Source organism: Dipodomys merriami, unplaced genomic scaffold, assembly GCF_024711535.1.
Source record: "Dipodomys merriami isolate MVZ:Mamm:240054 unplaced genomic scaffold, mDipMer1.0.p SCAF_416, whole genome shotgun sequence".
Lineage (NCBI taxonomy): Eukaryota > Metazoa > Chordata > Mammalia > Rodentia > Heteromyidae > Dipodomys > Dipodomys merriami.
Genome location: NW_027205782.1, coordinates 171,024 through 190,011, shown reverse-complemented (window position 1 = coordinate 190,011; position 18,988 = coordinate 171,024). Strand labels below are relative to the sequence as shown.

Here is an 18,988-nt window from a genome sequence, read left to right as displayed (position 1 = left end):
GTAACATCCCAAACCTGAGAATTAACCCATGTCTATCAGGGGAAAGATAAACAAATTGAAGTACATACACCTACTGTAATATTATATGTAAAGAGGAATGAGTGACAACCACACAACAGTATGCATCTTTTAAACATAGTATTGAGGAGAAAAAGTCACACTGCAGGGCATATTCTGGTGTTATAAAGTGCAAAAACAAGCAATATCAACTTCATTGTTGGAAATCAATAATCTTCCCAAGAATATAAGGGGGGACTTCTAGGAGCTGGTAATGTTCTGTTTCTTGATCTAGACGATGCGTCAGATAACTTGTGAATGTGCATCTTTTGATGTGTAAATTGTGCATCAGTACAAACTTTAAAGGGTGGAAGGGAAGAGAAGGATGCCTTCATGAAAACCTGCCCAGTTGTTGTTTTGTTGTTGTTTTTGTTTTCTTTCTTCTCTTCCCTATGCCCTCAAATGAGCGCCGAAAAACGGTAACCTAGACCTAGGATTCCAGCTCCTTCAGAGCCCATCTTTGGAGCAGCTTGTCCTTGGAACGTGCTTTGCATTTGTTTCGGCTGTTTTCCTCTATAAAGGAGCCAGCCCAGAGAGATCAATCTACCTTCCCCATTTGGGGAGAATTACTGGCTGTGTTCATTGACATTATCTGAACAATGGAAAATATCGATATTTTCTCCAATCAGACAGTCCATGATAAATGAAGAGTTAAACCAGTTAATTCTACTTAATTCCTTTTTCCTTGATCTCTTGGTGGAGTTTAATATATGACATTTCTTTTGTGGAATTTTGTTAAGCTATATATTAAACTTCAATAGTAGAGTAATAGGGCTAGGTAGTCATAAAATAAAAACACTAACACTCCAAGCTGATGTGTGTGACTCTCTGGCTTCCACTAAGTGGGGTACAGGGATAATAACAGGAGAGAAGGACATGGAGAAGGGCAGAATCATGGACCAGCAGGGTTGATATGAGCTGGTGGGGGAGTGTTGGGTGCAAGCCGCTGACCAGCGGTCCCAGGAACATCATCTTTACAGAAAAAAACAAAAAACAAAACACTGACGCCCTTGTGCTTGGACCCAAGCTAGGTGGCCAGAGAGGGGTGGTGTGGTGGTGGTGGTGGTCAGGGGCGGGGCTTGTGAGGACAGAAGGCGGGGCTTCGGGGAGCATCTTCTGGCCAGCGGGGCCGCGCGGGCCCGCCGCCCCCACCTGCAGGCAGCGGGAAGCCGGCGCGTCACTCGCAGCGGAAGCGCCGCGCCACCCGGGCGTCTGGCGAGGTGCGCGCCTCCGGGCTCCCACTCCAACGCTGCGCTTCGCCGCCCGCAACCGCCAGTCTCTGCCAAAGCAGGGGCGGGAACCGGGAGGCACTTACCAGGATCCAAGGTCCACCGTGGTGCTGAAGATCACAGCCCAGATCCTCCGACAGAGCCCCAGGGGCCACCAGCAACCAGGGTGGGAGCAGCCGGGGGAGGCAGCGGGCGCCATCGCCAACTCGACAGCGCGTCCCAGGTCAGTGTGCTGCGCCGTGTCTGCCCGCTGCACTTGGGGAAACTTTGGGTGTCCGGGGCGACTGCTGGGAGAAGGGCATCTAGGGCGCAGCCAGGGGCCCCGCGATCGCCTGGCCTCCGTGCGCCCCGCTCGGTGCCACGGCTCAGGCCCTGGGTGTCCACACCTCCCGCGCATCCAGACACTGCAGCGCCCTGGCGGGGGAGACCCGGCCGGCCGAGGGCCCGCGGGCTGCAGCCCCTCGCCGCCCCCACCCCCTGCAGCCAAAAGGAACCACTGGCCCGCCACCCCGGGGCGCGTTCTGCCGGAGTCACCCCCCCCCCTCCCGCAGTGCCCTCCCGCTTAGGGCTCCAGCTGGCGGCAGCTGGGATGCAGGTTCTGTCTCCTTGTGGGCCTCGCAGAGCGGACGGGGACCGCGGGGTGCAGAGTGCCGGCGCCGCCGCGGGAGCGCGCGGGTCGGAGGGTCGGGCTGGCCCGCGCCTCCGCAGGGGCCAGGGCCGCTGGGCAGCGGGACGGGCGGGACGGGCCCCGAGGGCGGGCTGGGGGCTGGGAGCTGTTGGCAGCCACCGGCTGTTCCAGAAGAGCCATACTAGGGGTTGGCGGCTGGGTCCCCGTGGCTCCGGGGCGCGCACATCTATGGCATTCGGAAACCAGACCCCAGCTGGGACGTGCAAAGGCTCACCTGCCTCAGGAGGAGTGCGATGGCTGTCCCCTCCCCAGACGCGCCATTTCCCAAGGAAGGGCCGCGTTCCCCAGGCGGGGAGCCACTCGGCAGAGGCAACGGAGCCCAGCCTATTTTCATGGATGGCAATCGCTCCTGGCCCTGGCGTAGAGAGGAGACGACGAATTGCGCACCCCGCCCCCACCCGTGCCCCAGCACTGTCGCCCCAGTCACCTTCCTTTGCCCTTCTCTGACAGTGCCTTGCCCTTGCTCCTTCCTGCTCCTGAAAAAATCCGAGGAAACGACCGCGGGGGAGGGACCGTGAAGGGGCCACCAGCCTTCTCAGCAGCTCGGGCATCCACTCACCTTGGTTCTCAAAGACTTGGAGGTAGGTAGGTGCAGGTTTGAGGTTCTGTCTGCCTGCCTCTTCTTTTAGCTCTTCTTCTGCCGAGGAAGGGATTTACGCAAAGATGGTGGGGCATCAGTTGCCCTGTGGTCCAGACCTACAGGCCTGAGGGAACTAGAAAATAGCTGTGGGAAACACAACAAAAGCTTCCCAACTCCTCTTTTCCTTGGGCTGTTTCTGAATATCTCTTAGGAACCAGTAGCTGGGAAGTGCACTCTTGCCGGCCAGTCGTTCCCTTTTCCAGACCATCTCAGGTACAGCCTTTTGCGCTGGCTCTGCACCTCTCCTTTCTGGGGACGGAGCACATTTCTTCTAGCTAGAGAGGAGACACGCTGAGCTTGTGGCTGGCAGGTTTGCATCATTTCGAGTACAGCGGGCCTCTACATCCTGGCTTTGTGTTGCCCATTGGGACTCTGGGTTTCGCCAGGCCTCAGAAGATCAGCAAACCTCCCATCCAGGTCAGTTCCATCCCAATGTTAAGTCTCCCTAGGACTTGAGAGCTCCCTTAACCCTTCTCTGGGATATGGCAACTGACCTGGCTCTTCTCTCCACTAGGTAAGTTAAGCATCAAACCATCCCGGGGTGAAGATGGAGACAACTCTATGTAAGCTGGAGACAGAGGTTGACTGCGGATAGGACGGGAATGAGGAATCTATGCAACAGGCTCATGTGATCCTTAGGATGGAGAAGCCATTGATGTATTAAACTTGGCCTTTCATTGTCAGATCCCACCAAGCCCAGAGGGGAACACATAGGCAGGGACTCTTACTTGCTGATTTATATTTGGAAACCGATATCTATTGAATTCCTAAGTAGCAAGTGTATGTAGGTTTTATAAAAATCCTCACAATCATCTGCTACAAAGTAGATATTATTTCTAGTTTAGAATGACTTCTCATATGTTGATAACTTGAAAAGAAAGTGAGAGAGCGAACCCAGGTTCCTGATGCCTCTTGCACAGAATGTAGAATGCCAGTGACTAGGGACAGGGGAAAGGAGTGAGTTCTGAGCTTAACACCCATTTATGATGCCCCCCCCCATCTTCAAGCGGGCCCTCCTCTACCATCACCAAACCACTCGTTTTATGGGAGGGAGCATGGATCCTCCTTGGAGATATTAGTAAAGGCAGAAAGGGAAATGTCCCTATTGTCCTAATGAAAGGAAATCTGAGAGGGAAGGGGAATGGGGAGAAAAAAATATAACTGCAGGAAAATTCCTGCCTGTCACCTCCAAGATGGCTTTCAAAGCACTTCAGCCCACATTCTCACTACCATGGAGGTATTAAGGTAAAAACACAGAACCTTGCATTTAAACCCCAGGCAAGTGAGTAAGATGAGGGGCTTTCCCTCCTCAGTCTCCTCAGCTTCACAAAATGGGGGCCACGTGAGTGACCAGGCTCTCTACGCCCTCCACCAAGCACTCACTGCTGGTCAGACTCTACAAACAGACACATACCCAGTTGCTGTGCAAAGGATCCACTCCAGATGTTTTTACAAACTCATAATCAGTGAAATGTGATAAACTGAACACTGTAAAGATTTCTTAACAAGGAATTAAAAAACTAGACTCCAAATGCGCGTAACAAATCATTGGTGTTTATATGAGTCTGAATAGCTTTGATTTCCTTGGTAGGAACTGACAGCTGGTGGTAGAAAACCTCATCTAAGGGGAGAGAAGAGACAAAAGTAAACTATGAAATCTGGAATCATGTTTTCAGGTAATTTTCTATTTCTGTTTGGAGTGGGTGTCTGCTTCAAAGGGTATGTGTCGTTATGGTTTGAATTGCTTCATTTATCAACAGATATTTTTACTAGGGCACAAAATTCTAAATGCAATATTTTTACATTTTTTTTTCTGGCTCCCAGTCCCCCAGTAGCAGGACAGAGCAAGGGATACTACTGTTCAGCCCACAGGCTCTTAGTCCTCATTTTCAGCATTCTGTCTGCAAGTCTGGAGCATTTCTGATCCATTTGTCCAGAGAATCAATCTTTGTTTTGTTAAAGATTAATATGGTTAATAATTAACATCTTACAATGATGCTGAAATAATGGTATTTGGAAAATGTACATACATAAAGGACATTGCCCAATTATTAAATTCCTTGCATACTTTACCAACTATTATTATAGATTCTAAACATTTTTTCAACATTTTAGCTGTTGCTTAAATAGGTTATAGATTTGAGATGTGATCAAAATAAAAGAAGGCTAAATTTTGAGATACATTAAAAAATAGTGAGCAGAAGATACAACAGAAAAACATCTCCTTCTAACATTGTACAATTTCATTTTCACGTTTGCATGGAATTAGTGATATACAATTGTCATTGCACAGGAGATGAACTCAATCTGAGAGGCTAAGACTTAACCAGACATACTATAAGTATCTAGTAAGAAGGAGAATCACAATTGAAATCTAGCTCTATCTGACCCTGAGCTCTTTCCAGTTGATTATGTATATGAAAGGGGTACCTGAACCTCAGAATTGTCTAAAATGTAACAAAGGAATTGATTGGACACTAATATGACACCAGTTCTGGGTGTTCAGGCAGGATGCTTCTCACAGGAGGAGACAGGATGAAAGAACATTCAAGGCAGGGAAGTAGTCACATCAAACATAGTGAAATATAAGTCAGGCTTAAATGTTGGCACTTTTGGTGTATAAATGGATAAAGCAAGATAAAAGAACTACCTGAAAGAAGATAAAGGACTAAAAACACAGGAAATATTCCAGTAAGGCACAGATTATACAATGAACACTAGGAACCCATACATGTATTATGCATTTGGAGGATAAAGTATTTAACAACTTTTTTTTCTCTGCACGTTTTATTGTTTAAGCAACAACAGAATTGTACTAAGTGGGAACAAACCAAGTGGCTTCAATAGCCATGATAGAAAATGCAGTGACATGTTTCTATAATCCCAGCTGCTCAGGAGGCTAAAGCAGGAAGATAGCTTTAGCCCAGGGCTAGCCTGGAAACATAGCATGGCACTGTCTGTTAAAAAATAAGAAAAGCTGCAGGTGTCAGTGGCTCATGCCTGTAATCCTAGATACTCAGGAGGCTGAGATCTGAGGATCACGGTTCAAAGCCAGCCTGGACAAGAAACTCCGTGAGACTCTTATCTCCAATAAAATACTAGAAAAACAGAAGTGGTAGTGTGGCTCAAGCAGTAAAGCTCTCTCCTTGAGCTCAAGAATGCAGGGAAAGCGCCCAGGCCAAGAGTTCAAGCCCCACAACCGACATAAATAGATAGATAGATAGATAGATAGATAGATAGATAGATAGATAGATAGATAGATAGATAGAGAAGAAATAACAAACATCATGGCATCATGTTTTCGAGACAACACTCCAGGCCTCTAGGGAGAGAGTCTGCCATTATATACATGGACATCCAGTTGGGGTGCTGCTCAGCTTCTCTGAGACTCTGGAGTCACAGCATTCTCCTTTCCACAGGACTCAGAGGGCCTATGGAAAATGATCCTAGGTCATCCTGTCTAGGTATCCTGACTCCAATACCAGATTCAGGCATCCCATCACCAGCACATTGCTAGCTATTCTTCTCTTTCGTGATTCTAGGAAGTACCCAGGTCTAGTGTTGTGGAGAAGATCCTTTATATAAGAGTGGGTAAAAAGTCTGATAGCTCCCCCAAAAGTTCTTCTAAAACAAGTAAAAGACTTTCCAAATAGGGTTTGGGAAGGTGGCTCAGTGGTAGAGTGCTTACCTTGCATGCTCGAGGCCCTGGGTTCATTTCCTCAGCATCACATAAGCAGAAAAACCTGGAAGTGGCACTGTGGCTCAAGTGGTATAGCACTAGCCTTGAGCTAAAGAGCTGAGGGACAGTGCCCAGACCCCAGAGTTCAGGCCCCATGACCGACAAAAAAAAAAAAGACTTTCCAAACTATAGAAAGTGTAGGATATTATAATATTCAATTAGAGCACCCTGCTACATGTTCGTATTTGAATATCTTTTTCAAATGCTTATGTCCAAGTTTTTTTAACATGTGTGTGTGTGTGTGTGTGTGTGTGTGTGTGTGTGTGTGTGTATGTTTTAATAATTGGAAGTATATTTCTTGGACTGCAGTTAACAAGTGCTTTCTGTATTTGCTATTATGTTCCAACTTACTCCTGCAAATTTCTTAGCCATATCAAAACCATTTGTTTGTGAACAAATGCTAAGAGGTTTCTTTTGTACTCATTGTCTCACATGGGCTCTTTTGAAATGCTTTGTTTCCAGAATAGAGCTCTGAGTTGGAACCAGATTGCTACAGATTCTTAATTCCTGCCTTCCTGCATTACTGGTATGTTTAGGTCTGGCATGTAACAATGGGAGGGTATAATATCAAAGCACTCACTGCCACTTGTTTAGGGACATGTTTATTGAATAATTGACCTTTGTTTTTGCATCATGAATGATAACCAAGTGGAATACCACCTTTTAGGAACTCACAGTACTCAGATGAAATATTTAGGCATGAATACAGTCAATAATACCTTTTGCTGCATATAGCTACTCAGGAGGCTATGGTTTAAAGCTAGTTTCAGCAGCCAGGCACCAGTGGCTCACACCTGTAATCTTAGCTACTCAGGAGGCTGAGATCTGAGGATCACGGTTCAAAGCCAGCCTGGGAAGGAAACTCCGTGAAACTCTTATCTCCAATTAACCACTCAAAAAACTGGAAGTAGGGACTGGGAAGGTGGCTCAGTAGTAGAACACTTGCCTTGCATGCATGAGGCCCTAGGTTCGATTCCTCAGCACCACATAAGCAAAAAGAAAAAAGCCAGAAGTGGGTGCTGTGGCTCAAGTGGTAGAGCGCTAGCCTTGAGCTGAAGAGCTGAGGGACAGCGCCCAGGCCCAGAGTTCAAGCACCACGACCGGACCCCCCCCCCCAAAAAAAAAAAAAAAAAAAACTGGAAGTGGCATTGTAGCTCACATGTAGAGTAAATGCCTTGAGCTGAAGAGCACAGGGTCAGCTCACAGGCCCAGAGTTCAAGCTCCACAACTGACCAAAAAAAAGCCAGTCCCAGCAGAAAAGTTCATGAGACCATGCCTCCACATAACCAGCAAAAAGCAGGCCTGGGGACATGGCCCAAGTGGTAGAGTGCCAGCTGAGCAAGCAAGCTAAGCATTCATAGCCCTGAGTTCAAACTCCAGCACAATAATAATAATAATAATTCAACTCTAAATACATTATTTGTATATATACAAATATAAACAAAATTTATTATGACTAAATTCTAATAATGTTATATGTTCACATATGCTCTCTTTCTTATACATGTTCTATTTGCAATAAATAAATGAGAACAGTATCATACAGAAGATTATGTGAAATGTATACTATTTTGGGGGGGGGTCAGTCATGGGGCTTGAACTCTGGGCTTGGGTGCTATCTTAGCACTCTTCAGCTCAAGGCAAGTGCTCTACTGCTTGAGCCACAGTGCCACTTCTGGTTTTCTAGTAGTTTACTGGAGATAAGAGTCTCACAGATTTTCCTGCCTGGGCTGGCTTTGAACCATGATCCTCAGATCTCAGTCTCCTGAGTAGCTAGTACTACAGGTGTGAGCCACCAGTGCCTGGCTTAAAATAAATACTAGTTAAAGAATAAAAAGCAGACACCCTTATATATTTATATAAACCATCTAAGTTGAGAGACAGAACATTATGTGAAGCTCAATGTCCCTCCCGACTTGCCTTGTTCTCCTGAGTCCCACTCCTTTTTCCTTCTTATTTTCTACTTATAAATGGCCCCTAAATAGCATAATTACTTAATTGGGTGAAAGGCACAAAAGAGACAAATGAAGAATGCTCAGCATCCCTGAGCACTAACGAGATGACCTCAAGATCAGCAGTGAGTCCTAGGATGCAAAGGGAGAGGGCTGTTCCCTCCTTCTCTTGAGCCCAGGACTTCTCCCAGACGTCAGAACATGGTGAATGAGAAGAGCAGAAGTGAGCACTGTCAGCCTACACACAGATAGCAGGACAAGGAGAAAGCACAGGTGTATCTTGACACAGCAAGTAGAAACCAGAACTGATGGGCAGGCAGGCTCTCAGGTGGTACATGGTAAAATGGCAGGCGGATCCTAGAGAGGATGTCTGTGTGTCCCATAGGCAGCTCTTTAGCATTTTTCTGGGGGGGGCGGCGTGCGGGGCTGCAGGGGAGGTGTTGAGCACATCTCTTCTCTAAAGATCTGTCTTCTGTCATTTTCATGTTCACTTGTTCACTATTTCATCCTGATAGAGCATAGCTCCAGTTAATTCTTTTTTTTGGGGGGGGGTCCGGTCGTGGGGCCTGAACTCTGGGTCTGGGTGCTGTCCCTCAGCTCTTCAGCTCAAGGCTAGCGCTCTACTACTTGAGCCATAGCGCCACTTCCGGCTCTTTTCATTTTGCTTATGTGGTGCTGAGGAATCGAACCCAGGACCTCAGGCATGCACGGCAAGCACTCTACCACTGAGCCAACTTCCCAGCCCCTCCAGTTAATTCTTGCTTGATAGTTTGGCTAAATATAGACTTCAAAGCTTAGGATAATTTTTTCTTCAGATTTTTAAAGACATTTCTCCATTATGTTCCATTCTTGTTGTTCCCATATCTGCATCTGTGCCGATTCTTGATCAGTTCATATGTGACTTATCTCCACACCCTGAAGCACCTTCCTGACCTACTCCTACAAGTCCATGCAATCTTTTCTGTTCTATGTTCTGGAAATTCACAAGCATGTGTCAAGGTCAATATCATTCATAGTGCTATATTGTAATTAGGCCTTTTCAATTTGGTAACTCACATCTGCGAACCTAGAATTTTTTTTAAGCAGGGTCTTTGTAGTCCAGGCTGGTCCCAAACTCTCAATCTCCCGTCTGTGCTAAGATGACAGGTATGCACCAGCATGCTCAGCTATAAATTTTTTTTTCCCTCCCTCCCTTCCCTCCTCCCTCCCTTGCTGCTCCCTCCCTTCCTCCCTTCCTACCTTCCTTCTTCCCTCCCTTCTTTCCTTCCTCCCTTCCTCCCTCTCTTCCTCCCTCTTTTCCTTCCTCACTTCTTTCCTTTTCCTTCTTTGTAGTACTGAGATTTTGAACTCAGGGCCTCACACTTTTGCTAGGCAAGCACTCAACTACTCTCTAGCCCTTTTTGCACTGGTTTATTTATTTTTGCCAATCCTGGGCAAACTTTTGATCAAGTTTAGCACTCTACCACTTGAGCCACAATATCACTTCTGGCTTTTTCTGTGATTAATTGGAGGTAAGACTCTTAAGGACTTTCCTGCCCAGGCTACCTTCAAGTTGCCATCCTCTCAGCCTCCTGAGTAGCTAGGATTACAAGTGTGAGCCACCAGTGCCTGGCTCTGGTTTATTTTTTAGATGCAGTTTTGCTTTTTTTCCCAGGCAATCCTGGACCATGAACTTCTTTTTTTTTTTTTTTTTTTTTGGTCCAGTCATGGGGCCTGAACTCTGGGCTTGGGCGCTGTCCCCCAGCTCTTCAGCTCAAGGCTAGCGCTCTACCACTTGAGCCACAGCACCACTTCTGGCTTTTTTTCTTTTTGCTTATGTGGTGCTGAAGAATCGAACCTAGGGCCTCAGACATGCAAGGCAAGCGCTCTACCACTGAGCCACCTTCCCAGCCCAAATGTTTGAGACTTTTTTTTTTTTTTTTGGTCTGGTCGTGGGGCTTGAACTCTGGGCCTGGGTGCTGTCCCTCAGCTCTTCAGCTCAAGGCGAGCGCTCTACCACTTGAGCCACAGCACCACTTCCATGAACTTCTTATTTTATACTTCCCGCTGTAGCTGAGATGCCAGCTGCATGTTATCACATGTTGAGATGAGGTGGTGGACTTTTTGCCCACTCTATTCTATGAAGCACAACTCTCCTGATCTTAGCCAAAGTTGTTGGGATTACAGGTGTGAGACACTTACCATCGCCTGTCCTAGAAATTTTATCCTTCTCTTGCTATCTCTTTTTCCTATTATTTTTTTTTTCCTTACTGGAACTTCTATTTGAATGTTGGAGTTCCTAGCCTGGTGCTGTCGTTTTTTGTTGTTGTTGTTGTTGTTGTCGTCATTTTTGTTTTGTTTTGTTTTCTTTTCTTTTTTTTTTTTGCTGGTCATGGGGCCTGAACTCAGGGCCTGGTGCTGTCCCTCAGCTCTTCAGCTCAAAGCTAGCACTCTATCATTTGAGCCACAGCGCCACTTCCAGGTTTTTCTGCTTATGTGGTGCTGAGGAATCAAACCCAGGGCCTCATGCATGCAAGGAAAGCACTCTACCACTGAGCTACCTTCCCAGCCCCCATTTTTGTTATTCTTTTGATTAAGTATGTTAGAGATTTTATCACGTTGTCATCCAACTCTTCTATTGAGTTTTGCAGTTTTGTATTATACGCTTTCCTTTTGAGAGTTCTTTTTGTATTTTCTGAATATCACTTTGTCAAAGAATCTTCTTACTCTTGTTTCATGCTTACAACATCTCACTGAGTGAAGTTTTCATTTTCCTAACTACAACCTGTTTCCTCCAAGTTACTTTTCCTACTTGTTTTGGTTTCTGTTTTAATGTAAGAGGCCTTCTGGTTGTTTCCTGTTGTTTTTTTTTTTTGTTGTTGTTGTTTGGACTATTCATAGACAAAGAGTTGGGTCTGAAAAAATGGTAAGAGTCCCAGAGCCTACAGGTGAGGCTTGTCACCTGTAGTCATCATTATTGTGCAGTGATCTGGTGACATGTGAGCTCAGTACCTTATGTGCTTTCTCTTAGGCAGGTCCTAGTCTTGAGAGAAGAGTATAGCAGTTTTTGCCCAGGAGGTAAGGTAGGCTGCCAACCATCTTGTAGTGTAGCTGAGGGAAGTGGGTTGTGAGTCCTTTTAGGTAATGGTCAGCATACAAACAATTGCCAACCCCGCCCTTTCCTCTCTCCCCAGCTTTTGCTCCAAAGAGAAGAGCATCTCCAGTCCAGACACCTACTATTTCATCTTTTTTTGAGAACAAATCTCTGGACATCCCTTAGGGTCTGCCTGTCAGGGATTAGTGATGGAGGAACCACAGTGGTAGCACTTCTCAAACTTGCAGCCAGGCAAAATTTAGGCTATGATTCAGTGGCTCAGGGCTGGAGCCTAAGATTGTCTGCTTTCAGCCGCTTTCTGCTGCTGGCCCAAGGTAGATTACACTTCAATTAGCACAGCCTTTGTGCTTCTAACAGCTTTTCACCAGACCCTCCTAATCTTTGCTGAAGTCTTCACCACCCACCCTAATCTCAGTTCTGTAATTTCCTGAGGCTGCATATTTTGAGAATTCTGTACTAGGCCTGGGTTTAGTTCCTAGCCCTTACCCCCAGTGACATGAGGTGCAGCTTTCTTAGGTTAAATCAGTTACCATTGGCTTGTTTGGCTTTCTAAATGTGTTGCTGTTCTCTCTCCTTTTTTGTCTTTGTGGGCTGATATTCTTTAAAGTATTCTTTAGTTGCTGGACACCAGTGACTCACGCCTGTAATCCTAGCTACTCAAAAGCTGAGTAGCTAGGGGATTGCAGTTCAAAGCCTGCCCAGGTATTAAATTTGTGAGACTGTTATTCCAGTTAAACATCAAAAAGCCAGAAGTGGAGCTATTTCTCACAGATAGAAAATCCATATATTATTGTTTAATGTGATATTTTGGAAAGTACTATGTTACAGCTAAATCATAAATATTCAGAAAGATTTTGAAAATTTACACTTTCAAATTACAATAACTAAAATTTCATATTAGTTGTAATTCCTTGAAGGTCATTGCCATCCTGTATTTCTTTCATTTTGCAATTCCTATCTTTCCTCCACAAGTATTGATAGCATAGCCCATTTATATCTGCACATTTCAGAAATTTTAAGTAGCAAAATAAATTTAAGTTGGGATGCTGGTTTTGGCTCACCTTTTGGTCTTCATCTTCTTTGATAACCAGGTATTGATTTCTGACTTTTGAGGATGGATGAAAGTACAGAAATTTCAAGTGATGGGAATTCCTTGATCAAAGCAGTCCATCAGAGCCGCCTTCGCCTCACGAGACTTTTGTTAGAAGGTGGTGCTTACATCAATGAGAGCAATGACCGAGGGGAAACACCTCTAATGATTGCATGTAGGACCAAACATGTTGATCACCAGAGTGTCAGTAAAGCCAAGATGGTTAAATACCTGTTAGAGAACAATGCTGATCCCAACATCCAGGACAAATCTGGAAAAACGGCACTAATGCATGCTTGCTTGGAAAAAGCTGGTCCAGAAGTGGTTTCTTTGCTCCTCAAGAGTGGAGCTGACCTCAGCTTGCAAGACCATTCTGGTTACTCAGCTCTGATTTATGCCATAAATGCAGAAGACAGAGAGACCCTGAATGTTCTCCTTAGTGCTTGCAAGGCGAAAGGGAAAGAGGTCATCATCATAACAACGGCAAAATCCCCCTCTGGGAGGCATACTACTCAACAGTACCTAAATATGCCTCCTGCAGATATTGATGGGGGTCACTCCCCAGCCACCTGCACTACTCCATCAGAGATAGACATCAAAACGCCCTCTTCTGAAACTGACCTGACACTTTTTGGCTTTAAAGATCGAGAGCCCTCCAGAAGCAGTGACGACACCTGGGACCCAGGCTCCCCTGTAAGGAAACCTGCAATGGCTTCTAATGGACCCAAGGTATCCCAGAACCCAGCCTGGATCAAGACTCCACCATCATTAAAGCACCAAAATAGAGTGGCCTCTTTACAAGAAGAGCTCCAAGATATTACTCCAGAGGAAGAATTATCCTACAAAACCAATGCACTGGCACTTTCCAAGAGATTCATCACTAGACACCAAAGCATTGATGTAAAAGACACTGCATATTTACTCAGAGCCTTTGATCAGGCCAACTCAAGGAAGATGTCATATGATGAAATAAACTTCCAGTCTTTGTTTCCGGAAGGAAATCAGCCATGTATTGAAATCCCTGTTGACCAGGATCCAGATGAGAACCAGACAGTATTTGCATCCACCTTGAAAAGTATAGTTCAGAAAAGAAACTCTGGTGCTAATCACTACAGCTCTGATTCCCAGCTCTCAGAGGGTCTGACCCCTCCAACAGGAGAAGATGGCAAAACAGTTACAGGAAAGAAAAAAATCTTCTCACCATCTCCTTCTCTGTTGTCAGGATCCAAAGAATTGTTGGAGAATATTCCACCAGCTTCCTTGAGCAGGAGAAATCATGCAATTTTAGAAAGGCGTGGTTCTGGAGCTTTTTCTTTTGATCATAGTATTGTGCAGAACAGACCTGGGTTTCTGCCACCTTTAAATGTAAATCCTCACCCTCCCATTGCAGATATCAATGTCAGCAACAAGATTTGCAGCCTTCTGTCTTGTGGTCAAAAAGTGCTTATGCCAACTGTTCCTATTTTCCCTAAAGAATACAAAAGCAAAAAAATGTTGTTAAGGAGACAGTCATTGCAGACAGAACAAATTAAGCAATTAGTAAATTTTTAAGAGATGGCTAGAAAACACAAATGTCTATATCAGAAAAACATAGACTTGGAGATGAAATCTAAGTCCCTCTCCTTTTAAGGTCTTGTAATTAGTTGGTCAACATTGTTAGGTGGATCAAAATACAATGTGTTTCATATTAGGCATAGTGAACACACCAGTAATACACAGTTTCTGCTAAAAGAATTCTTTCAAACAAAATGAAAGCTTTTTCCCCCCCTCAAAACTTCCCTGTGGTTTTTGACTTAAAGAAATATTGGTAAAGAAAGATAGTAATTTATGTTAGAAAAAAAATTTTAATTTTAGATTGGCTTAAAGTGTTATGAGAACATCATGTTCTCATGTTAGTGATTTTATAAATTTTCATCTCAGTAAATTAATCACAAACTAGTTGCAATTGTCCGTAGTACCAAAAGCATAAAAGAGAACACTGATAGCTACAAATATGTATAAGCCAAAAAATATAAATTAAAAAAAATAGTGACTGCAGGTAGGCAACAATCTAATTTATAAAGGCCAGCCACTGTCATTAGAATGGGCAACCATTATTCTTGCTGCCAGCTAAACCAAGGTAGAGCTGGTAGGACAGAGTCATAAAGTACTAATAGTCTGTTGAGTTTTCTGGGCCACTTTTTGCATTTTTTAAAAAAAATTAAATTTAAATGTTATTTTTTAATTATATTCTTATTATCTTTAAGTAGTGGTACAAAAAGGTTATTCTTCAACATGTCAGTTTATTTATTTTTATTTTTTATTTTATTGCCAGTCCTGGGGCTTGAATTCAGGACCTGGGTACCATCCCTGAGCTTCTTTTGCTCAAGGCTAGCACTTAAGCCACAGCACCACTTCTGGCTTTTTCTGTTTATGTGGTACTGAGGAATTGAACCCAGGGCTTCATACATGCTAGGCAAGCACTCTACCACTGAGCCACATTCCCAGCTCCAACAGTCAGTTTAAAAATGCAATGCATCTTGATCAATGTCACCCCTTTCATCATTCTCCCCAAATGCCTCCCAATCTAACCCCTCCCCTCAATTTTCCTAGTTTCATCAACATGCATTATGATTTCATTCTCCCCACCCCCTTCCTTTCTTCATTCACCTACCCCATTTTGTTTTTATGTTGGTCATGGGGCTTAAACTCAGAGCCTGAGTGCTGTCCCTGAGCTTCTTTTGCTCAAGGCTAGCTTTCTACCTACCACTTGAGCCACAGCTGCATTTCTGGCTTCAAAGTTAATTGGAGATGAGCCACATGGACCTTTCTCCCTGGGCTGGCTTCAAACCACAATCCTCAGATCTCAGACTCCTGAGTAGCTAGGATTACAGAGGTGAACCACTGGCACCTGGCTTTCATTTTGTCTTTTTAAACAAACTTACCATATAATGTTAGCTTAGAGACTTTTTCTTCCTCCATGTTTTTTTTTTTAGTGTGTGTGTGTGTGTGTGTGTGTGTGTGTGTGTGTGTGTGTGAGTGTGTGTATGTGTGTGTGCCAGTATTGGGACTTAAATTTAGGGCCTCGAACTTACCCTTAACTGTTATACTCAAGACTGGCACTCTACCACTTGAGCCATACCTCCACTTCCAGCTTTTGGATGATTAGTTGGAGATAAGAGTCTCTTATATTTGTCTGCTGAGGCTGTCTTTAAATCTTGACCTTCAGATTTCAGCCTCCTGAGTAACTGGAATTACAATTATGAGCCACCAACACGTGGCTTCATCCATATCTTTTATTATACATATCTTTCCAATAACAAGATAATACAAAAATTAAAAGGCATCCCTTTTCACTTACTATTCCTGTCTTCCAAAAAGAAGTAATCAAATGGGGAAACAACATTTAAAAGAAAAAAGTTTGGAATTTATCATAAATCTAAATGCTTGCTTCATTTTAAAAGAAAAGTTACTAGATTAGATTAGCTAAAATTATTTTTTAAAAAGCATAAATGTAATCCTAAAATGTATTAAGCATTCGGTCAGTATTAATATCTTTTTATTTCTGATATGTAGTTATTAGACATCCATACAATAAGGATAAAGGTAATTTCCTTAGTGTGACATTCCAATCACCTTAGTATTCTAGCACCTGTGAATAACAAAATAAATGCTATTATAAAATATTCAAAAAAATGACTATATCTTCATGGCTTCCAAGTACGGTGTTTATACAAAGACTTATTTCAGACTAGCAGCTCTAAACAAAGATCAAATCCAACTAAAAATGTAAAGGTATTAACCTGATAATTGTCACAGACAACTTTATTTGCATTCTAGAAATAGAGAAAAGAGCCTAATGCTGGGCACAGTGCTCTTCTCAGTAATGTCATAAAAGCAAGTTGTTGTGTACGTAGTAATTGTTTACTGTGACTTTTATTTTAAAAATTAGAGGCTTTTCCAGTTAATATTTTGACAAAGCATTCATTACATTAGAAATTTTTTTATTCAGAACTTAAAATTGTACCTGATGTTTATAAGTAGCTAACTGCTTTTTGCGAGTTTTAATATCGAGTTAAGTACTTGACTTTACATTGTAAGGGTATAGTTTGGAAGAACATGTAAATAGATTAGTTCATAAAGAAGACAGTACCAATAAAGATTTAAAAATCATTTTGACTATTGCTGATTATTGTTTTTTTTATTTCTTAAATGCTGAGAGCAAAGATTTGAACATAAAAATTGTGCTACATTTGTTAAAGCTAGGAAAAACTCAATACTATTTTTTTAACTTGCTAGCAAACCTAAGAATATTTTCAGTGCCATGATTGTTGGAATTTGGTTCTAAGGCCATTCTATGGGACTTTACACTCCATTAAGTGAAATATATGTTAATGTGCCAAAGCTGAATCACAGATGCTTATAACAGAATCATGTGTGTGTATGTTTAATCTGGTCTTATGTTAAATTATAATATCATGTAACAATAGGATTTAACTTTAGTGAAACTTCATTAACTTTTATAAGTAACATTTTTAGTTACTGGAGACCAAGATTTCCAAGAACATAGATAATAGTGATCCATGGCAGGAGTCATTTAGAGATGGCTTTATTTATATATTAATACTTCTAGATGCTGCAGGTTGAAAAGAAAGTTTGCTATGGTTTGAAAAATTGGAATGTCCCCACAAGACCAGGAGGATGCTTGGTCTCCAGCAAGTGGCACTGTTTTGGGAGGTTCTGGAGACTTTAGGAGATGGGATCAAGCTGGAAGAAATCAGCCACTTGGAGGGGTGAGTTTATGGGGCATCTTGTCCCTGGTCCCTTTCCCCTTAAATTCCCCCTTCTGTATCCTGTATTTAGTGAGGTGAAGAAGTTCATCCATCCCCAGCTTCTCTTGATTATTCTACCCAAAACCATGGAGCTAATCATCTATGGACAGAACCCTCTGAAACCATGAGCCAAAATAAATTCTTCTGTTTTTGTCAGGTATTTTTGTCCAGTCACAAAAAGTAAATAACATATTGTTGAAAATAGGCTTTGGGATTTCAGGATTTCAAGAGCTATAACTCTACCTTTGTATTCATGTTCGTGAAGAAGGGAGCAACTACTAGCTTTGATCTACAACACCAACTATAGTGAGCACAACTCAGTCACCAGGGTTAGTGGGCTGGGTGCTACCAGAGAGCAGAGGGAGAAGAAAGGGAGCCCTCCTTGAGAGCCACATGCTGCATGCTTTCTTTCCACTCTGATCATGGTGCTGTGTGGGTGGTCCTAATATATAAGATTAGCAAATAGTTGAAATATGTAGTAAAAGAGAAGTAACTGCATTTTGTGGAGGAGTAAGGATAGTTGATTTTGAAGAAACTGGCAGGATTAAATATAAAATAGAACATCTTTCTTAATAGTAGTAGGTTAAGTCCAATGTCAGATAGATGGCTTTATCTTTGTTAGTTGGTGTAGGGTAGCAATATCAACGAACCAGTGGGGGGAAATAAAGCCATGCCTAACCTCTTTCTCATCCTGTTTGGGCTCAGTGACTTTATCTGGCCTGCTGTCATCCAAGCTAAGAATCCTAGATCCCTCCCCCCCTCTTGCATACTCATTTGTCTTGTTTTGAAACTCCTACAAGACTTCCTTTTTAATTTCCCTCTCTGCTTCTTCATCTCCTTTTGTTACCATACTACTTAAAGGTTTTCTTCTTTCATTTTAAGAAGTCCTACTCTTTTGATTGGTTTCTGTCTTCTTCCTGACTTTGTAACCCATTGTTACACTTTGCTGATGGTTAACCTTTTCTCCTCAAAATAGTGCCATGGCTCCCACTGACTAAGAGGAAAGGTATGAATTTAGTGTGGAAATCTATCCCTTGCTTCATAGTTTGGCACCTCATATTTTGTTTTGACCATGTCAAGACAAAGGCTCTTTCCCACCTAGCTGGTGTACCTTTTCTGCCTGCAAGGCTACTCCCCACAAGTATACCTGATGGATTTGATTCACTTTCCATAGTTCAAGGGTTCCCTTCCGGCTTACCACCACCTGTGTGAGGATTAGTAGGGATAAAGATTGCTTTTCCCATGGGGCTGGGAAGGTGGCTCAGTGGGTAGAGTGCTTGCCTTGCATGCCTGAGGCCCTGGGTTTGATTCCTCAGCACCACATAAGCAAAAAGAAAAAAAGCTGGAAGTGGCACTGTGGCTCAAGTGGTAGAGCGCTAGCCTTGAGCTGAAGAGCTGAGTGACAGTGCCCAGGCCCAGAGTTCAGGCCCCACAACCGGACCCCCCCCAAAAAAAAGATTGCTTTTCCCCCTGAATAATCATTCAAATTTGCTACTCAACAGAATAAATTTCGTAATTGTTGATGTTCCTAAGAAAAGTTTACAAGTGTACCTTTAAACCTTAACCTAAGTAACATTAGACTCAGAGATATCTCAACATAAAACAATTTTTCTTTTCTCTTTTTTTATGTGTATGTGCTGGTATTAGACTTGAATTCAAGGCCTCACCTCTCATTCAACTTTTTACTC

General features: G+C 43.3%; 1 protein-coding gene across 5 annotated transcripts; it reads left to right on the top strand.

Annotated features, from left to right (window-relative positions):
* The first annotated feature begins 1,345 nt into the window (after positions 1-1,345).
* Positions 1,346-16,638, top strand: LOC138807209 (ankyrin repeat domain-containing protein 34B). 5 transcript variants are annotated; one of them, XM_069992797.1, is made up of 6 exons: positions 1,346-1,509; positions 2,425-2,555; positions 3,129-3,177; positions 4,206-4,290; positions 6,816-6,879; positions 12,491-16,638. In XM_069992797.1, the coding sequence occupies exon 6, from the start codon at positions 12,514-12,516 to the stop codon at positions 14,038-14,040; it is 1,527 nt and encodes a 508-aa protein (XP_069848898.1). In that variant the 5' UTR covers positions 1,346-1,509; positions 2,425-2,555; positions 3,129-3,177; positions 4,206-4,290; positions 6,816-6,879; positions 12,491-12,513; the 3' UTR covers positions 14,041-16,638. The 5 variants fall into 5 exon arrangements, with proteins under 5 accessions (XP_069848898.1, XP_069848896.1, XP_069848895.1 ...); XM_069992795.1 differs by having other exon boundaries at positions 3,129-3,271; XM_069992794.1 differs by lacking the exon at positions 3,129-3,177.
* Positions 16,639-18,988: the final 2,350 nt, after the last annotated feature.